The 16,622-nt window shown below is 37.6% G+C and overlaps 2 protein-coding genes across 3 annotated transcripts; both read right to left on the bottom strand.

The window, feature by feature from the left end:
• Positions 1 to 321: 321 nt before the first annotated feature.
• On the bottom strand, positions 322 to 8,367 carry LOC145213413 (adenylate kinase 8-like). Of its 2 annotated transcripts, none has more exons than XM_080081669.1 (13): positions 8,217 to 8,367; positions 7,835 to 7,929; positions 7,577 to 7,661; positions 7,333 to 7,382; positions 6,790 to 6,924; positions 5,513 to 5,642; positions 4,996 to 5,168; positions 4,506 to 4,604; positions 3,839 to 3,971; positions 2,951 to 3,150; positions 2,359 to 2,471; positions 1,184 to 1,334; positions 322 to 558 (listed from the first exon to the last, which is right to left on the bottom strand). In XM_080081669.1, the coding sequence occupies exons 1-13, from the start codon at positions 8,257 to 8,259 to the stop codon at positions 460 to 462; spliced, it is 1,506 nt and encodes a 501-aa protein (XP_079937795.1). In that variant the 5' UTR covers positions 8,260 to 8,367; the 3' UTR covers positions 322 to 459. The 2 variants fall into 2 exon arrangements, with proteins under 2 accessions (XP_079937795.1, XP_079937796.1); XM_080081670.1 differs by lacking the exon at positions 8,217 to 8,367 and adding an exon at positions 7,979 to 8,123.
• Positions 8,368 to 9,530: 1,163 nt separating this feature from the next.
• LOC145214319 (speckle-type POZ protein-like) lies at positions 9,531 to 15,571 on the bottom strand. Its single transcript, XM_080082829.1, has 8 exons — positions 15,393 to 15,571; positions 14,970 to 15,091; positions 14,376 to 14,527; positions 13,972 to 14,099; positions 11,896 to 12,073; positions 11,499 to 11,677; positions 10,809 to 10,951; positions 9,531 to 10,407 (listed from the first exon to the last, which is right to left on the bottom strand). Exons 1-8 carry the CDS (start codon positions 15,504 to 15,506, stop codon positions 10,260 to 10,262), a joined length of 1,164 nt encoding a protein of 387 aa, XP_079938955.1. The 5' UTR covers positions 15,507 to 15,571; the 3' UTR covers positions 9,531 to 10,259.
• Positions 15,572 to 16,622: the final 1,051 nt, after the last annotated feature.

The following is a 16,622-nucleotide window of genomic DNA, read 5'->3' as shown; positions in this document are numbered from 1 at the left end:
CCAGGGTGTTCTGTTTGGGCAGTGAGTCAAATTAAACACGTAAAAGTTTGATTGCTGCCTGTACGGAACGATCCTAAAACAGTTTTCTCTTGGGACACATTATATCAGAGATTACAATAGGGTCATGAATTGATCCGATCGGTTGTTGACAGACCACCGTGAAAAGTTGCCTCAAACAATGGACTTCGGTCTGTACACATCTTTTTGTCCATTAAATACGACTAAGCCGTAGCAATTTAAAAGATTCCCTCGTTTGGATGGGCTCGTTATTCAACCGATACAATCAATTTTCGTCAACTAAATTATAAACAACACCACTGGTTATTTCGAACAAACAATTGTTTTGTTTTCATCAATACAAGTATCCCAAAACGTGTTGATAAACGCAGCAAATATATTTTACAGTTGAAATTTAGTTGCGAAAAAAACGTACAAGTAAAAAGTTACACTAAACAAAATCTAATCGCGACCCAGTGTTTTCGGCAGCGGGTTCACCAGAATTCCCTCGATGTATTCGAAAACTGTTTGTGGGTCTTGATCGGCGTTGATGCGTGACGCCTGGTTGGAAACAAAACGCGGTATTAACTGGGAAAATATTTATCAGGAGTCGGTTTTTCGCGGAACAGAATATTTAAGTCGGGCTCGTGAGGCCCATGGATACAATAAAGACTCGGGAAAGACCATTACAACAATTAAACACAACATACAATTGGTCTTCAACAAGGCGTTTTACGGCTGTTTGACATTAGGTCAGGTCCAGCAACCGGTACTTAGCTAGTTAAGTTTATTTAAAAAAAAAAACACTGACACAGAGTATAAAGTCAGGTCCGTTTTTTTAAAGAAAGCTGAACCCGTCCCGACGTACAAGTCTGTACCAAACTGTGCAGAATAGTTATGTTTCGTCCTGATTTTAGTTATGTGGGGTTTAACATTGCCTCTGTCATGATTGCCAACATGACAACGAATTTTTGACGTTTTATCCGGAATGCGAAACACAATAATGAATAAAAAATTATAATAATTGACGCGATTTTAGTTATGGCGTAGTTTGTTTGTGCTGTACCTTATCAGGCTGAAAAGACACGCGCCTAAAAAATTTGTGTTCGTAAAAGATTCGGTTTCGGCCGAATCGCAACAAATTATTCGGCCAAAATCGAGTATTCGTTACATCTCTATTTCTCACCCCTTCCTCGGCGTAATATTCGGATAACTCCTCCATATAAGAGTGATATTCATCCAACCTCTTTTTCACTTCTTCCTCGCTATCTTCGTGATGTTGTCTGCATCTTTGCTTCACATCGTTAGAGTGGGGCGGATTGTAAATCGTGTGGAATCTTAACATATGGAAGTTACTCGGTTACAGAGTTGTAAGTCGGGCCGGGTTTGGGTTTTGGTTTCTCCCCAAACCGGGATTGATTCGGGCCTGACTTTATACTCTGTGTCAGTGTTTTTTTTTAAATAAATTTAACTAGCTAAGTACCGGTGGTTGGACCTGACCTAATGTCAAACAGCCCTAAAACGCCTTGTTGAAGACCAATTGTATGTTGTGTTTGGTCGGATTCAACCCCGTTTACAACTCTGCTTGATCATGAGTCGGCTAGCAGTTGTGTGAGGGCAATAAATGAGGTTACAAGCCTGAATTGTTTTTAAATCAAGGGTTTGACCGTGAACTTGGACTTGCGGTTTTGGAAGAACAAGCCCAAGCCCGATTTTATTTTTTATGTTTTTCTCAAAAATATGTTGCGAATATTTTAAGATCCTAAAACACACAAGTCTTAAAATGAGATATGTTTTTTTACTTATGCTACACCAGGGGTGTACAACCTGTAGACATTGATTAAAGGTTGTGCGGCCCGCAGAGACGCTTGGATTTCAAATGTACTGAAAAACGAGCCCAGTATTATATATTTTTGAGCAGAATAGGCTAATGCGCCTGGTGCTATTTTTTAAGGTTAGATTTAGTTGTCGAGGGAAATATTGTGGTCGTTATGTTATTCCTTTTCTCATTTTATATCCTCACAACTTAGAACTGAAGATGCCATTTCAATCATTATTGGCGGCATCGATTTTTTTTTTATATTACATGGCACAATGAAAAACACCGTATGATTTAAGTGTACTGGAAGCTTCAGTTTATTATATATTATCCTCAACTAGAATCGTCTGTAATGAGCTCGCGTTTGTTGAGGACGATTTCTGTATAAGCACAGTTTTTAAGTTTGGTTGAATTTTGGGTTAACCGCAACAAGCGGCTGAATCCCGGTGGTTTTTTAAAGTTTGAAATTTTTGTCGGTATTTGATTTTGGCTAAACCCAGTGTAAAGTCGAATTCCCTTTACAATGTAAACATTAGTTTTACCTTTCCCCACTAATCGGGTCGGTGAGTCTGTAACACAATCTCTCAATCACACAATCGTCAGGAATATCGAGGAAATATACTCGGTTCGGACGAAGACCTCCGTCTGCCAAACTCTGAAAGTTAAAATCACAAATTGCAGTTAATTTTTTTGTCAGCCGGTTCTATCACAAAACTCATATTTTTCAGCCGGTTCAGTTACAAAACGTCTGTTGACAGTAACCAGTAATGTTAACCGGTTCTATAGAACCGGTGCGAACCGGCTGAATCCCACCACTGGTTCTGTCGTTAATTGTTTCACCCATGAAACTAGTGTGAGCAGGTTTGAGTAAAAAGTTATTTCGGCGTATTTCCAATGTTACATCAATTTATTGCGAACATTTTTAGTGTCGCAATATTGAACTCGTTAGTGTGAAGAATATATATATTTTTTTTTTCTGCATTATTACTACATTTACTCTATTTTGATTCACAATTAGTTGTATCTGATCCACCTCAAAAACAGCAACAATCAAAAAAATTGCTGAAACACAGCATTCTTTGTTTTCCTTGTGTTACGTCATAGACGAAAGTTCCAGAACAAGTCGATTGTTACCTCTGCCTGTTCTCGTGTTAGGGGAAACCCGTGCAGCACCCATCCTTGTGTGGAAGCGTCGAGGTTTGTGAGCCGGTCCAGGATGATTTTCGATACTAGGGGGTTCGGGATTCGTTGTTTCTCTTTCACAAAATCTTTAACTGCGTCGCCCAACTTCGTTTCGTTGGCAATCTGTTCCTTGATCACAGTTCCGCACGAAACTACACAAAACAACATGATATGGTCATTAACACTTACACTACTTCACATGAAACTTCTCACACATTAAGGGGGTTGCTAACGGTGGGGCCACTAACGTAAGAACTCACAGTAGCCAGGCTTGCTAATTTCCGGTAGGTGGCGTACGCAAATATTTTTAATACAATTTTATAGAGCTCTTCTGGCAAATGTAATTTTATTTCGACGTTTCGACGTCCTATGCAGGTAGTCTTCATCAGGGTAAATTTTTCGGAACAAAAATACAATTGCCAGAAGAGCTCTATAAACTTGTATTATGCCTGGCAGCAATAGCTTATATATTTTAAATGCAATTTGTGTGAAAAATGTTGACGGTTAGGGCTGTTAGGGTTAGTCTGAGGTTTCATCATAATAATAACACGAAAATTAACCTAAAAACCTAGTTATAATAAATTTAATCCCTAACGCTAATAAAAGTACAGTTTCCCATGTGAGAGAATCAATAAAATACAGCAGGATCTTGCAAGGACGCTTAAATTCGATATTTCTGCTCCAGAAGTACTTCGTTTCGTTTTGTTCGTAACTAGTTGATAACAGGCCAAGTGTGCCATTTTAAGTTGCGAATGTCCATAAAATTAACTGGAAATATTTCAAGTCCGAATGATACGGGTTCGAATCCGGTCTTAACCAAGGCACAACAAACTTTCTCACCGTCGACCAGTTTGTATTTTTCAGCAAGTTTCTGCGCCATTGTGCTCTTCCCGCTTCCAGTTGGACCAATCAGAACAATTCGAGGTGTGTGAGGCGCCTCGCTGCGCATTTGTGTGTTCACAAACGTGATTGTCTGCAAACAATGGTGTTGCGTCACACAGATAGAAATTAACAACATTTATTTGTTATATTTTGTTTTATTGAAAAGAGGTTTGATCTGTTTTTCTTTTTCAAAGCATTCAAGTCACTTACACAACATCTAAGGCAGTGGTTCCCAACCGTTAGTGAACCTCTGACAGTAATTTTTGCGTCTTGTGCCTCCCTTTAAGTAACCCTGTAAGATCTGTGGCCCCCCTTAAAAATAGAAATGGCAATCTCGTGTTGGAATTCGGTACTAATTTCGGCTTTAAACAAGAATCTGTATTTGTGAAAAACCCGAGTCGAATTAGGGAATAAAATTGATTTGCAACACCCACTTAATTATGCGCATTAAAAAAGACAATAGTATTTGGTGGGTGTTTCTGGTGAATCTAAACCCGTGGTCTCTTGGAACACAGCTCGTGGCCCCTGGTTGAGAGCCACTGATCTAAGGCTACAACCAAATGTTACGGGGCAGAACCAAAGGCTGCCGGTTCAAACCCCATCTCAGACAACTTTATTTTTCCACCTGTGCCAGTGCGTCGGCTTTTGGTTGATCAGCGTTGATCATTTTGTGAATGTTCGTGAAAGTTTGTTGCAACCCTGCCACATGTCGTGAATATTCCATCTGCAAAACAAGTGCTGTAGGTTGTCAGTGAAAACACAATATTTTGAAAGTTCTAACGTGTTACTGACAATGTCCAATGCTGTAAACCGGCTACTGAACACACAAATTGATGGCAAATCCAAAACTTGCCTGGATTTCAAGTAAATATCTCGAAATTTCTGTCATTGTAAATATTTTCAATGTATTTGAAAAGCACATGTTTTAGGCGACCATTGCATGTTACATGAAGCTTACCATGACTAATTGTTTAATACGGTGGTAAAAACCTACAACACCCCTTCTGTTTGTTTGAGGTAACACATATACACACTTGGGGCAAATACATGAGTCTCATATGCAGCATGGAGGCCACCTCTGATCACAGCCAATAAAGCAAACCTCCAACACTCACCAGTTTTTGTTTCATTTCCTTTTCGGAAATCCCGCTTGGTTCAAGCAATCTTGCTTGCACAGTTGGATCTTGGGGCCAATCGAATGTCGTGTGATAAACGTCACCTGTGATTGGGTCAACCCTCTTTCCAGCTTGCCTCTCAATCAGGACTGTGTCTGGTGCTTCCAGCATCACTGAAAGTTTACAAAAGTCCTGATGTTGATGGTTCTAACCCTGACTATGCCATCACACCATGTGGTTAGTGATACTCTTATCAAACATTTCAATACATTTGGGGTATTTAGGTTACAACAAAGACCTTTTTGTTTTCCCTATTTTTTAAAACTTAAAAAGGTTTTGCCCACAAGGTAACCAACGTATTACTGCAGGTGTACTGACCACATAATTTTTACAAAATGTACAAGTTGAGCAACCTTGGTATTGCAAACGCTTTTGAAAGTCTATAAGTTGCTAGTTTAAACCCTGGCCTATCCACTATAAGTCTCATTGGTTAGCAGAACAAGTTTGAGTCCCTTACCAACATGTTTGAGCAAAACACCACAAGCTTGCAGCTCGATGGCCTGGCTTCTGTTTTGTGGAAAGCCCTCGAGAATAAAACCGCGTCGAAGACAATCTTTCCGCTTCAACCTGTCACTGATTAACCTCACCTAAAGAAAGAAAGTTGAAATAATAATTCTCTATGCTTAGTCGAAACAGAATACATGGAACTGTTCACAAGTGTTGAGTCATGTAATTGTATAAATCAGTGGTTCTCAAACTTTTTTATTGTCAGGGCCAAATTGTATTTTTTAAGTGTGTGGGGAGCCGAAAAAAAATGAAACCTTGAGAAAATCACTAAAGAAGATGACTTTGAAAGCTAAAATAGCAATGTTTGGTGGTTTTCTGAGGTCTGGTGCGAAGCGCAAAATAAGTAGTTGGGAGCCGCATGCGGCCCCGAAATCCGAGTTTGAGAACCACTGGTATAAGTAGTTGACGAAGCAAAAGTGCTTCCTAATCAGTCAACAAATATTATTTTGCTAATAATAGCATGAGCATTTGCCGAACTGTTTGAGAACAAGCTGTTGGTAAAAAGGATTTTATTCAGTGGTTTGAAAGAGGCCATATTTCCTAGACATAGAGCCACAATAAATTGAAATTTGTGAAATAGATATCACATGCCTGGCAACAATACTTTATTTAAGGTGTTTGTACATTTTTATAAATAAACTGATATTTAGGTTTTACGAATTGGTGGTTGTTCCAAAAGGTTGGTATGAATTTGTAGATGAGGTGGGTTTCATGCTTACACTTGTAACAACAAACTTTCAATTTATTGTGGTTCCATGTTCTAAGAAACATGGCCTCTTTTTCGAACCGCAAAACAAATACAATATCCTGTTGTCCGCTCGTAACTTTAGTATTTCTTAGAATCTCAGTGTTTTCACAAATGTACATTTATCTGTGTGTGAGGGTAGAAGTTCAAAATTTAGCTGTATTACATTTTTAATGTCAGATTTTACATTTTTAATGTTAGACTTTGCCTAATTCTGACAACTTGAGATACAATTAATTGATAATGTGGTATAACTAATCGACATCGTTTCATTCAGAACTATGCCTTATCTGGACAAATTTTTTGGTCCAAACGGATTTGGATCAACTCAACTGAATCAACTGTATTTTCAATTATGATTTCTGATCATTATGGCAAAATAGATCATGGTGTTTAGGTTTGTACATTACACATATTTCCTTACACACCAAACTTAATCCTTCAAGTTTGTTGGAAGTAAATATTTACAGATGCAAACTTACCCATAATTCGTCAGGAACTGGTTTCGATTCAGCCAGAAGTGATTTCACTTGTTGTGCATCGTCGGAAAGTTCATCATCAAGTAATCCATCTTGGTTTATATGCACCGAGTTTATCCTCTTACTCAGAGTGGTACTCTACACAAAAATATTTGAAGAAAATCGAACCAGTTGGCAACCTGTGTAATCCAGTGCAAGATGTGACAGAATTAAGGGTGCATCCAAAATAATGGATCGCTTGGTGCATAATTATCACCGCTTGACACACAGTTATAATACTTGGTGCACATTGACACCGCTAGGTAAAGGTGCAACTAGCATTATGCAGGTGCACCAAGTGATATAAAGGTGTACCAAACAATCCAAGTAAACCAAGCGATCCTATACATTTTAGATGCACAGCAGAATTAACTTGATTTGCGGTTTTACGAATTTCGTGTTTATTAACAATCATTGCAATCATATCAGAAATAACATTACTGCAGGTATTTTTGGGTTTACCCGGTGGAAAACAACTAATATTACATAAAAATAAAATGAACTCACAATTCCACTTTTGCCACTTGCTGGCGGCCCGAGCACAGCAATCTTTGAAACTATAACAAAAATAAATTAATAATAAAAACCCAGAATTTTCAAAACTTCAAGTAGACAGTTTAGCCAAACTGCAAATAATGCTTTACTAGTTGTTTACATTTAAAACATAATGTACAGTCTATAAGTTTTTGGACACCATTCAAAATCTGGGATCTAAATCTTCACAAAATCACCCAGTTTATTGATTTCTTACCATCATTGTTGTCTCGTTTCAACCAGTCAATCATAAACTGAATCGGCTCTTCGGGTTTGTCAATAATAAGTTGACTTAAAAGCCTCTGAACATAAAATTGAAATTAAATATATTGTGATGTATTTTGTGAATGTTCATGTTATCATGTGATGCATAAACAATATGTTCAGTGATGCAATAAAACAGCAGAAGGTTTACCACGGCCTTACTGTTATTATGCCTAAGATTTGTCATAATCTTCAAAGATAGTTATTATACCTTGTACATGTCAAAAATTCCATGTTCTTCTGCATAAATTCCGAACTCCGGTGGAATGCGTAGAGGCTTTTTTGTCGCGTCCATCTCAAAATAAACTTTTGAATTGTTAAGAAACGAATACGCCCAAAAAATTAGAACTTTTACCCAAACTTTACTGAATTTCAAACTTAACTTTCGAGGCGCTCGTTGTCATTAGTAACAGTTGTAATGGATGAGCGTATCGTTAATCTGGATGATATCTGGTGCTTTTATTTAAAAAAAAAACTACATACAAGAGTGACATTAACCAATTACCAAAGACAGATTAAATCTGTAAAATAATTCACAGTGCTTAAAAAGTGTGACAGACAACAGTGTTGAATAGTACGAACTTATTGGGAACCTGTTTCATGATCTGATGAGACGGAAAGACTACCGATCTTCATTTGCAGTTACAGCTCTGGGCGGAAAACCGTATTTACTCGATTACAAGTCGCATTTTGTGATGTTGGGTAATAGCGTTTCCTAGCACTTCTTTCTGTTGCTAGATAGCACAACAATTTGTCAACAATTTCCACGCAAATAGTTCTACCCAGCAGAGCGTATACGCTGACGTGTAAAGACAACGTGTAAAAGAATTTTGGAACTCGAAATAAAAGAGCCTGGTGTGGAAATACTGTCGGTCTGATATTAAAACGTAGGCCGCACCAACTGTGGAGTAAAAAACTTTATAGACCGCGGCTTAGGCTAAACAAATCGAATAAATACGTATAAGCAATAGGTGTAGTGGTTGACATGCGAAACAGTGGCGTAGGCAGACGAAAATTTTGGGAGGGGCCAAATAGTTTGCTGTCTAATACAACTTTTTGCTAATGCTCAGCGTAAGGCGTGCTTTTACCAAACACGTGACTTGCCAAACTTTGGTTCGACGGGACAGCCAAACGCTTTATTGATTTATTCCATGTCCACATAAATATAAAAAACATGGATATCAGCTTACAACTTGGTGACAAAAGTCATTTTTGGTAATTTATATATTCCTTTGATAGTTGAAAGACGAAACCACAATGATGAGGGACAAAACTACACTAAATTTAAGTTTTTCAATATACTACTTTGAAAATTTGGGAGGGGCCATGGCCCCTTTGCCCCCTCCCTGGCTATTCGCCACTGATCCGAAAGCATTATATTTAACATCATAAACCCAAAATCATTTAAACGTATAGCGTATTTTTGTGAGTCCTAAATTTCATGTTTGCATGTTGGGGATTAGGCCGTCGCAGTTTCCCTTTGTTACGGAGTCAGGAAGCTTGTGTTTCCAGCCGCGCGCCTGCAAATGTGATTTAGTGTTTCCTGCCGAATTTCGTACCACGTGTTTTGTGCTATATAAGGTTTTGCGTTTCGTTCAATAAAACACTTCACACTTCACATTCTGGCGTCTAAACTGCAAACACTGGACAGTTTTAACTCTGGCCTCAGTCTATATTATCGACTGGGCCTTGTCCTACCTAACGGCCGTGCCCCTCACATAGGCATATAAATTGGATTTGAGGTTATTTTGTGCAAGGCAATTATTTTCCGGATATCTTTGCACTGATGAGTCTGTTTCGTCGTGGAATAATGTTCTGATGCATTTTACACTCACTTCAAACCGTCCTTATTAAATCATCTGAATCTGCACTTCCTACAGAAAATATCAGCCACAAAAACACAGGAGTATCATTTTCTCTGTCAGAAAACTTATAATTTGTGCAAACAAGTGATTTCATTGTTCAACAAACGCGTGAAAAAAACAAAAATATTTAGTGTTTTCCATTCAAAATTGGAAAACGAGTTTTAGTAAACAACTGTTAAAGTTATTGGTTGCCCACAGAGATGATAATTGATTCCGGAAAAGCAACAACTTTTCTTGCTTAAAAAATTCATTTAGAAATAAGTTGGCCTGAATTTCTGGCAATTCAAAAAAAGTCTAAATGTATTTCACAAAAATTCATTTTTAAAGTTAAAAAACATCTTTTTTAACATTGAAGTTGATTTGGTGATCGTCGAAAGCGAAATCAGATTATTGAAAAAGTTGGCAAGGTTTTAGCATTCAACATAACGTGATATCGTCGCTTATCAGTGAAGCCATTGGTCGGCAACCGCCGGTCCGCGAAGAGTTCGTTACCGGGCCGTATAAGTTTTCAGGTTAAATGCCTTGAAATATTTTGTCCATGTATCCCGGGGATGATAAACTAATTTTTGCATTTCTGTTGCTGAATATTTGTAGTTTTTTTTTAAGTCCGTGATTAAATTTCAGGTTCAAAAACGGTCTGGAGTGCAAAAAAAGGTTGCCGAGCCCTTAGTTAAGCGATACTCCGCTTTGAACCTCCGACGGAAAGCACAAGCCTCAAATTTCGACGAGCGCCACCTTGCGACGTGTGCAGCGCAATATTTCACCAGACATTTAGTTTGAAGACTTCAGTCGCTTTCTTGGTGGACCTGAAGGTGGAGATTGGATCGCGGCGAGTGCTCGGAACGCGTCTGCCACTAGATGGGGATGTGAGCGCACCATGAGATTAAAGCCGCCAGTCTCCATCACGTCAAGTGCATGGCTGCAAGAAAAAATGTAGTAAAGTTAAATTTTCCATAAATAACAAAAAAATTGACAAATTTGTCCTTTCGCCCACCAGAATGGTAGGGCTTCTTCAGAGCAATGAATGATATATTGTGTAATTGGGGAAAAAAAATTAAATTTAAAATTATGAATTTTAAACATATACTGCAGGATGTATGTTTAAAATTCATAATTTTAATCTTCAGAAAATTTTCTAAACAAGCAATAATGATCTGTTAAAACCACTAAATTTCTCTGGTTAAAAATCATGTCAGCTCACACTTGCGTAGATTTAGGTAGGTAGTGTGCCAGCCTTTGCAGCAATCTTTCTTTAAATCGACCTCAATTTTGGGCAACTGTACATTTCAAGTTCAAGTGCAAAAAACAGAAGCTTCTTACTTGTTGATGAAGTCGATTGCCATTTCCTTGAGCTGTGAAGCGTTATGCAAATCAGCTAAGATTAATATTTCTGCAACATTTTCCACCGACAAGTTCGAACATAAAGATTCCTCGCACATCACCTTTAACCGTTCCAAAGCGTACTGAAAAACAATTGGGCAAGTCATTATCGGTCAATAACCAGTGGTGAGATTCAAATTTTTTGTCAGCTGGTTCTGTCACAAAAGTTATATTTTTCAGCCGGTTCTGTTACAAAAAGTCCATTGACAGTAACCAGTATTGCTAACCGGTTCGCTGATCTCATAAAATTTTGTGAGACAGTTCTATAGAACCAAAGTCTATGAAATATGCCTGGTAGCAATACTATATTCAAACACAACAAAAGTTTGACATAACAGAGAAATGATGCATTGTGAAAATAACAAGCTACAAAACTGGGATGTGCGTGGGCAATTAATGCAGAGAATCATCGAAAATTTCTGTACATGGTCCCTAATCACCAACCTAATCTGCTGCTGGAAGCAAAACAGGACAGGGGCTTCAAAAAAGTTGGGTATAGCAGACAAATAATCCATTTAAAAAAAAATCTGCATTGTGTGTGGGCAATTAATGTAGTTAGGCATCGAAAATGTTAGTACATCATGGTTAACAGTAAGAATCATTTTGCTTTTCCTGACACACACAACCGACCTTGTCTGCAGCCGCAAGCAAATCTGCCGCCATCTCATCCAGGTTCGGTGACGTTCCTGTGTAAAGAAAGCTCAGCATCTCCTTAAAAACTTCATGGGAAATATCGGGAATTTCAACTCGATTTAATTTGCTCTCCTCCATCTCGTGCTCAAACATTGCGCGAAAAACCGGGGACCGAGCTGAACACAAATAAACAAACAATTAATTGTTGGATGCTTGCTAATTTTTTTAGAATATATTTTAAGTTTTGACAAATTTGACAGGAAAAACTGTGCTGTGATTTTCACAATCCATAGTTTTAGATATTTAATTTATTAAATATAACATAGCTTAGACTCATTTGAAGGTGATCTAGATTTGACATTATATTCCTGGTGCAAGAAGTACAATCTCTTACCTGCAACAACTGCTTTATGTGCTTTGTACTCATTTCCATCGACACTAAAAATACAATCGGTGAATGATGATTGGTCGAGGAGACTTTGAAGGTCCATTGCTAGGCGACACTCTGGTACTTTCAGTTGCATCATACTTGATTGCCCTGATATGTTGACCGAGTCCTGCACAACGCTAACCTGAAAAACACATCACAGGAAAATCTTAACAAAGGTTCTTATCTGAAAACATATTGCAGTTTACACAAAACCTACATTAAAAAACATTCTGTCATAATATCCAGTTAAGTTTCAGGGATAAAAGAGTAGGTTTTTTTATATCAGTGGAACACAGCAAAAATATTAACAGAAACAAGATTAAGCTGATGGGACCTTATAGGCAGTGGTGGGATTCAGTCGGTTCGCACCGGTTGTATAGAACCGTCTCACGTCATTTTATGAGATCATCGAACCAGTTAGCATTACAATTACTGTCAATGGGCTTTTGTAACAGAACTGGCTGAAAAATATGACTTTTGTGATAGAACCGATTGAAAACTAGAAGGGTGGCTTAGCACATATTGCCATTGCATATACACTATAACACATATTTTCTACACTAATTTTATATTAGGTCCCATATCATCCATTGTCTTTTATAACCTTGGCTGTTTCTGCAAGCAAAAACTCATGGGTCCCCCACACATGCAAAGTTGTAAATAATACATTTCAAGAGATAACCATGAGAAAGTCGGGTGTTGTAAGGTAAAACACAGTGATTGGTACTGTGCCTGAATAAATATGCTACATGGAGAACAAACTATTCAAATTCAGTCCATTTATACATTTTTGAAGGTTTTTCTATTTTATGGTCTATCTGAGAAAAAAAGTGTTAAACAGTGAGAAAATAGGCTAAAACACAACAATCAGCTCCTATAACACAAATCAGCGCGAATTGCATGTGACTGTTGGGGGCTAGTGGAGTAAATGATAGAGCTACAGGGTTGAACCCAACAATTAACACCTATAAATATTGCACTGTACCAGCTCTCCAAATTTCATTTAATTCAGACATAGTTTGAAAAATTGACCCATTTTGGGGGGCTAGTGGGGTAAATGTTGGGGCGACAAAGTTGAACATAACAAACAACAACTATAAGTAGCACACTCTATAAGCTGTCCAAATTTCATCCAATTCGGACAATGTTTAACAAATTCACCCTTTTAGGGGGCTAGAGGGGTAAATATTGGGGCTACAGGGTTAAACACAACAATTGAAACCTAAAAATGACAAATTATACAAGCTGTCAAAATTTCATCTAATTCCGACAGCGTTTAAAACACTCACCCATTTTAGGGGTTAGTGGGGTAACTGATGGGGTTTAAAACCCAAAAGTATAAAATATGAAACCACAACGACCCAATCAACAGTCATGTAAAATTTTATCCAATTCTGACAATGTTTAACATTTTGACCACTAGAGGTGTTATTAGCAACATTCGTCAATGCTTCTGACGTCATAAGGCTGTGTCAACTGCAAAACATCCTCGAACAAACCCACAAACACTGGTAACAAATGTCTGGTTGCCTTTATAACACCTCAGAAAACTAACGTTTGTGGTGCGCACCAACAACATTTTACATTTTGGGGGCTAGCGGGGTAAATACTGGGGTTGTTATGACAAACGAAGCAGATGGCACATCTGCACAACCATATCTACCATCTGTGAAAGTTTCATCTAAATTCACCAAAGATTTCATGGCAAAATGGGGTGGACAAACTTCAGGGAAGAAAAAAAAAAAAAAGAAAAAAAAAGAAAAAAAGAAAAAAGAAATCGAGTAAAATCAAAATGTGTCCCCTTCAGGGAAGGGGACCCATAAATATGACTTTTGTGATAGAACTGGCTGACAAAAAATTGAATCCCACCACTGCTTATAGGTCAAAACAGTGTGCACTGTCTGCAGCCTATCAATTATTGACTTAATGCTTTTTGCACAGAAACAAGATTACCTCACAAAAGTTTCACACATAAAAAATGATGTTGGCTTAAAGGGGTATATCAGTGGTAAGCTGCAGAAATATGAAAAACAAGGTTACCTCACAAAACAAGGTCAATTTGTCATCAGGTAACAGTCCATTTGTTTCATCCATCAAAAAATCGCGACGAATAAACTTTTTAAATCCCCAATCTTTACCCTGTACAAATCTGTAGGCTCTTTGACTTTCTGTAAACAACAAATATAAATTTAAAACTTTCATAATCTATCACATACAGCAGTGGCACTTTTTATAGTCAGGGTCAAATGGTAGTTTTTTAAGTGTGTAAGGAGCCACAAAACACGAGACCTAAAAAATCACTAAAGATTATTTCCTTGAAAGCTAAAAAAAGCAATCTTTGGTGGTTTTCTGACGTCTGGTGCGAGCCGCAAAATCAGTAATCAGTAGCCGCATGAAGCCCTGAGAGCTCGTTTAAGAATCACTCAAATACAGTCATTACTAACCCATCGCTTTTGTTTCTTCACGTTTGCTGTTTAAAATTGAAAACTTGAATTTTGCCCGAACTTCACTTTTATGGCAGGACACTAGGAGGAGATAGAGAGACAAATAATCTTTCGATTCTTCATCCAAACCTTTTGGATTTACTCGCAAACACCTGAGAACACATCGTAAGAAATCAATTCCTAGAGCACAAACTTTAAACTCAACTCATTTAATATAAAGCTTGAGTTTCCTTGTAAAGAGCACAGTCTAATAATAAAATTGCAAAATCTTGTTGAAGGAACAACGAAAACAAAAATTTGACTAGTTATCGAAACACACAAGAAAATATCCCATGTACAACCCAGCTCTGCAGAACACATGGCAGTTTCCGATGAGATCTTGGGCGTGCAGGACCTACATGTTCCACAGGCACAGACCTTAAGCATGCAAACCCAACTTCAGCAGGCGCAAAGCAAACAATATAGGTCAAGGCAGGACACTTAAATGCCTTTGGTGCAAAATTTCGGCATGCAACCCCAACAAATCGTGTGTGCAGCTGCCATACTCTGCAGACTGGTGCACAACAAACTAGTAAACATTGGGTCAGATTTTACCATTTCATTTTGTCGTTAGCACCAGACGAAAATGTTGAACTTCTTAAAACTTCTCCCATTTCTTCTCGACAAAAACTGAAGTTATTGATTGTCCACATATACGAAAACTTTACAACTTTCACCTGAAAACAATCATTAAATTGTTACCCAATGTACGTCAGGCTTTTATATTCCCGAATTAAAAACAAGTTTATTTCATCTGCACTACGAGAAAGTAGATTCAATTATCAGGTAATTGTTTTTCATTAGATCCAGTTGCGCTTGTGCATTCTTCTCATGGGCGAAATGTCAGCAAGAATACAAGCTTAGGAACAACAACTAGTATTTTGTTTAGCATTACAGAAGTTAAACAACAAATTTGTCTACATATGCAACCTGGTGGATGAAACACCTGTTCGGTATTTTCTAAACCATTGTTGTTACCTGAGTATAACACCAGTTCTCGGCCACTGGAGTCCCGAGCAGATCTGCAGGAGGAGCCGGACTGCTCGATCGCGATGAAGATGCAGCCGCAGTAACTCTCGGCGTTGGTAACATGATTACAAATATTATTTATGTATATGACAACATTCCCTATTATGTCTGACAAAAAAAATGATTAGTTTGGTCATGCAGAAACATTGTTGTTTTTGGTACGTTACATACAGCCAGTGGTGGGATTCAGCCGATTCGCACCGGTTCTATAGAACCGTCTCACAAAATTTTGTGAGATCAGCAAACCGGTTAGCATTACTGGTTACTGTCAATGGACTTTTTGTGACAGAACCGGCTGAAAAATATGACTTTTGTGATAGAAACGGCTGACAAAAAAATTGAATCCAACCACTGCATACAACTGCTACTAGTAAGCCAAAGCAGAGAAAAATGCAAAAGTTATCTTCTAACATTAGTATTTTGGAGTTTTTTGTAAAGAAGTTGCAATGTAGTCCTAAAACTGATTAGATCTAATCTCATCGTTGTTCATTTCGTTACATACGTAACATTTACCCAAAGTTAAAAAGTAGCTAACGTCTTATAGTGTTGACTGTTGACAACACATTATGTAACAACAAGTGAAACAAAACAAGTTTTCTGAAAACTGGGGATTTAATAACAATCCCTGTTTTGCCAATTACGACGCATGGATGACGTAACAATAGTGCGATCTTGTGTGAAAGAACGTGATTGAGTAAATAAACAACAAATATAACTTCACTTATTATCACTAAACAATTAACTTTGTTGACATTTTTCTATTTTAAGCATTTATGGATATTTTCTTTTTTTTTAATAAACCAGATTTTTTTCTTAACCGGTGTGAATATAATCTTAATTTCGATCTCATTTTTAGGAGAAGTGAAGAAAATACAACTTTGAAAAGGCATTTATATAAAACACTAAAGCCAAGAACATTTTACAAAAGAAAAGTCTCAAGTTAATGTTTTCATTAAGTTATTTTAAACGTTTTGTATTCGTCTGAGGATGATCTTGTTGACACTAGTGGGCGGTAGCTGTAGCGGTAAAAATAAAGCCGCGGCGTGTTTGTGGACTTCGTCAAGTTTGTTTTATTCTTTTTTACTAATTTTAGAATTTAAATTGTGATTTTTTATGCTAACAAATGAAATATTGTAAAATTGCAATTGCAGATGTAGGGCGCATAACTGCACATGTCAC

The sequence above is a fragment of the Phallusia mammillata genome, chromosome 2 (genome assembly GCF_965637545.1).
Source record: "Phallusia mammillata chromosome 2, kaPhaMamm4.hap1.1, whole genome shotgun sequence".
NCBI classification, from domain to species: domain Eukaryota; kingdom Metazoa; phylum Chordata; class Ascidiacea; order Phlebobranchia; family Ascidiidae; genus Phallusia; species Phallusia mammillata.
The sequence above is the reverse complement of the archived record's forward strand: the minus strand, read 5'-3'. Positions and strand labels throughout refer to the sequence as shown.

What these genes read in the sequence shown, in the direction of transcription:
- LOC145213413 (XM_080081669.1), bottom strand. Translation starts at nt 8,259, where the DNA reads ATGAAGATCGGTAGTCTTTCCGTCTCATCAGATCATGAAACAG. An exon ending in CTCATCAGATCATGAAACAG is followed by an intron (nt 7,930 to 8,216) that starts GTTCCCAATAAG and finishes ACAATTCAAAAG; the next exon opens with TTTATTTTGAGATGGACGCG. An exon ending in TAACACGAGAACAGGCAGAG is followed by an intron (nt 2,472 to 2,950) that starts GTAACAATCGAC and finishes TTTAACTTTCAG; the next exon opens with AGTTTGGCAGACGGAGGTCT.
- LOC145214319 (XM_080082829.1), bottom strand. Translation starts at nt 15,506, where the DNA reads ATGTTACCAACGCCGAGAGTTACTGCGGCTGCATCTTCATCGCGATCG. An exon ending in GCTAACGACAAAATGAAATG is followed by an intron (nt 14,528 to 14,969) that starts GTAAAATCTGAC and finishes ATGTGTTCTCAG; the next exon opens with GTGTTTGCGAGTAAATCCAA. An exon ending in GCAATCGACTTCATCAACAA is followed by an intron (nt 10,408 to 10,808) that starts GTAAGAAGCTTC and finishes TTTTTCTTGCAG; the next exon opens with CCATGCACTTGACGTGATGG.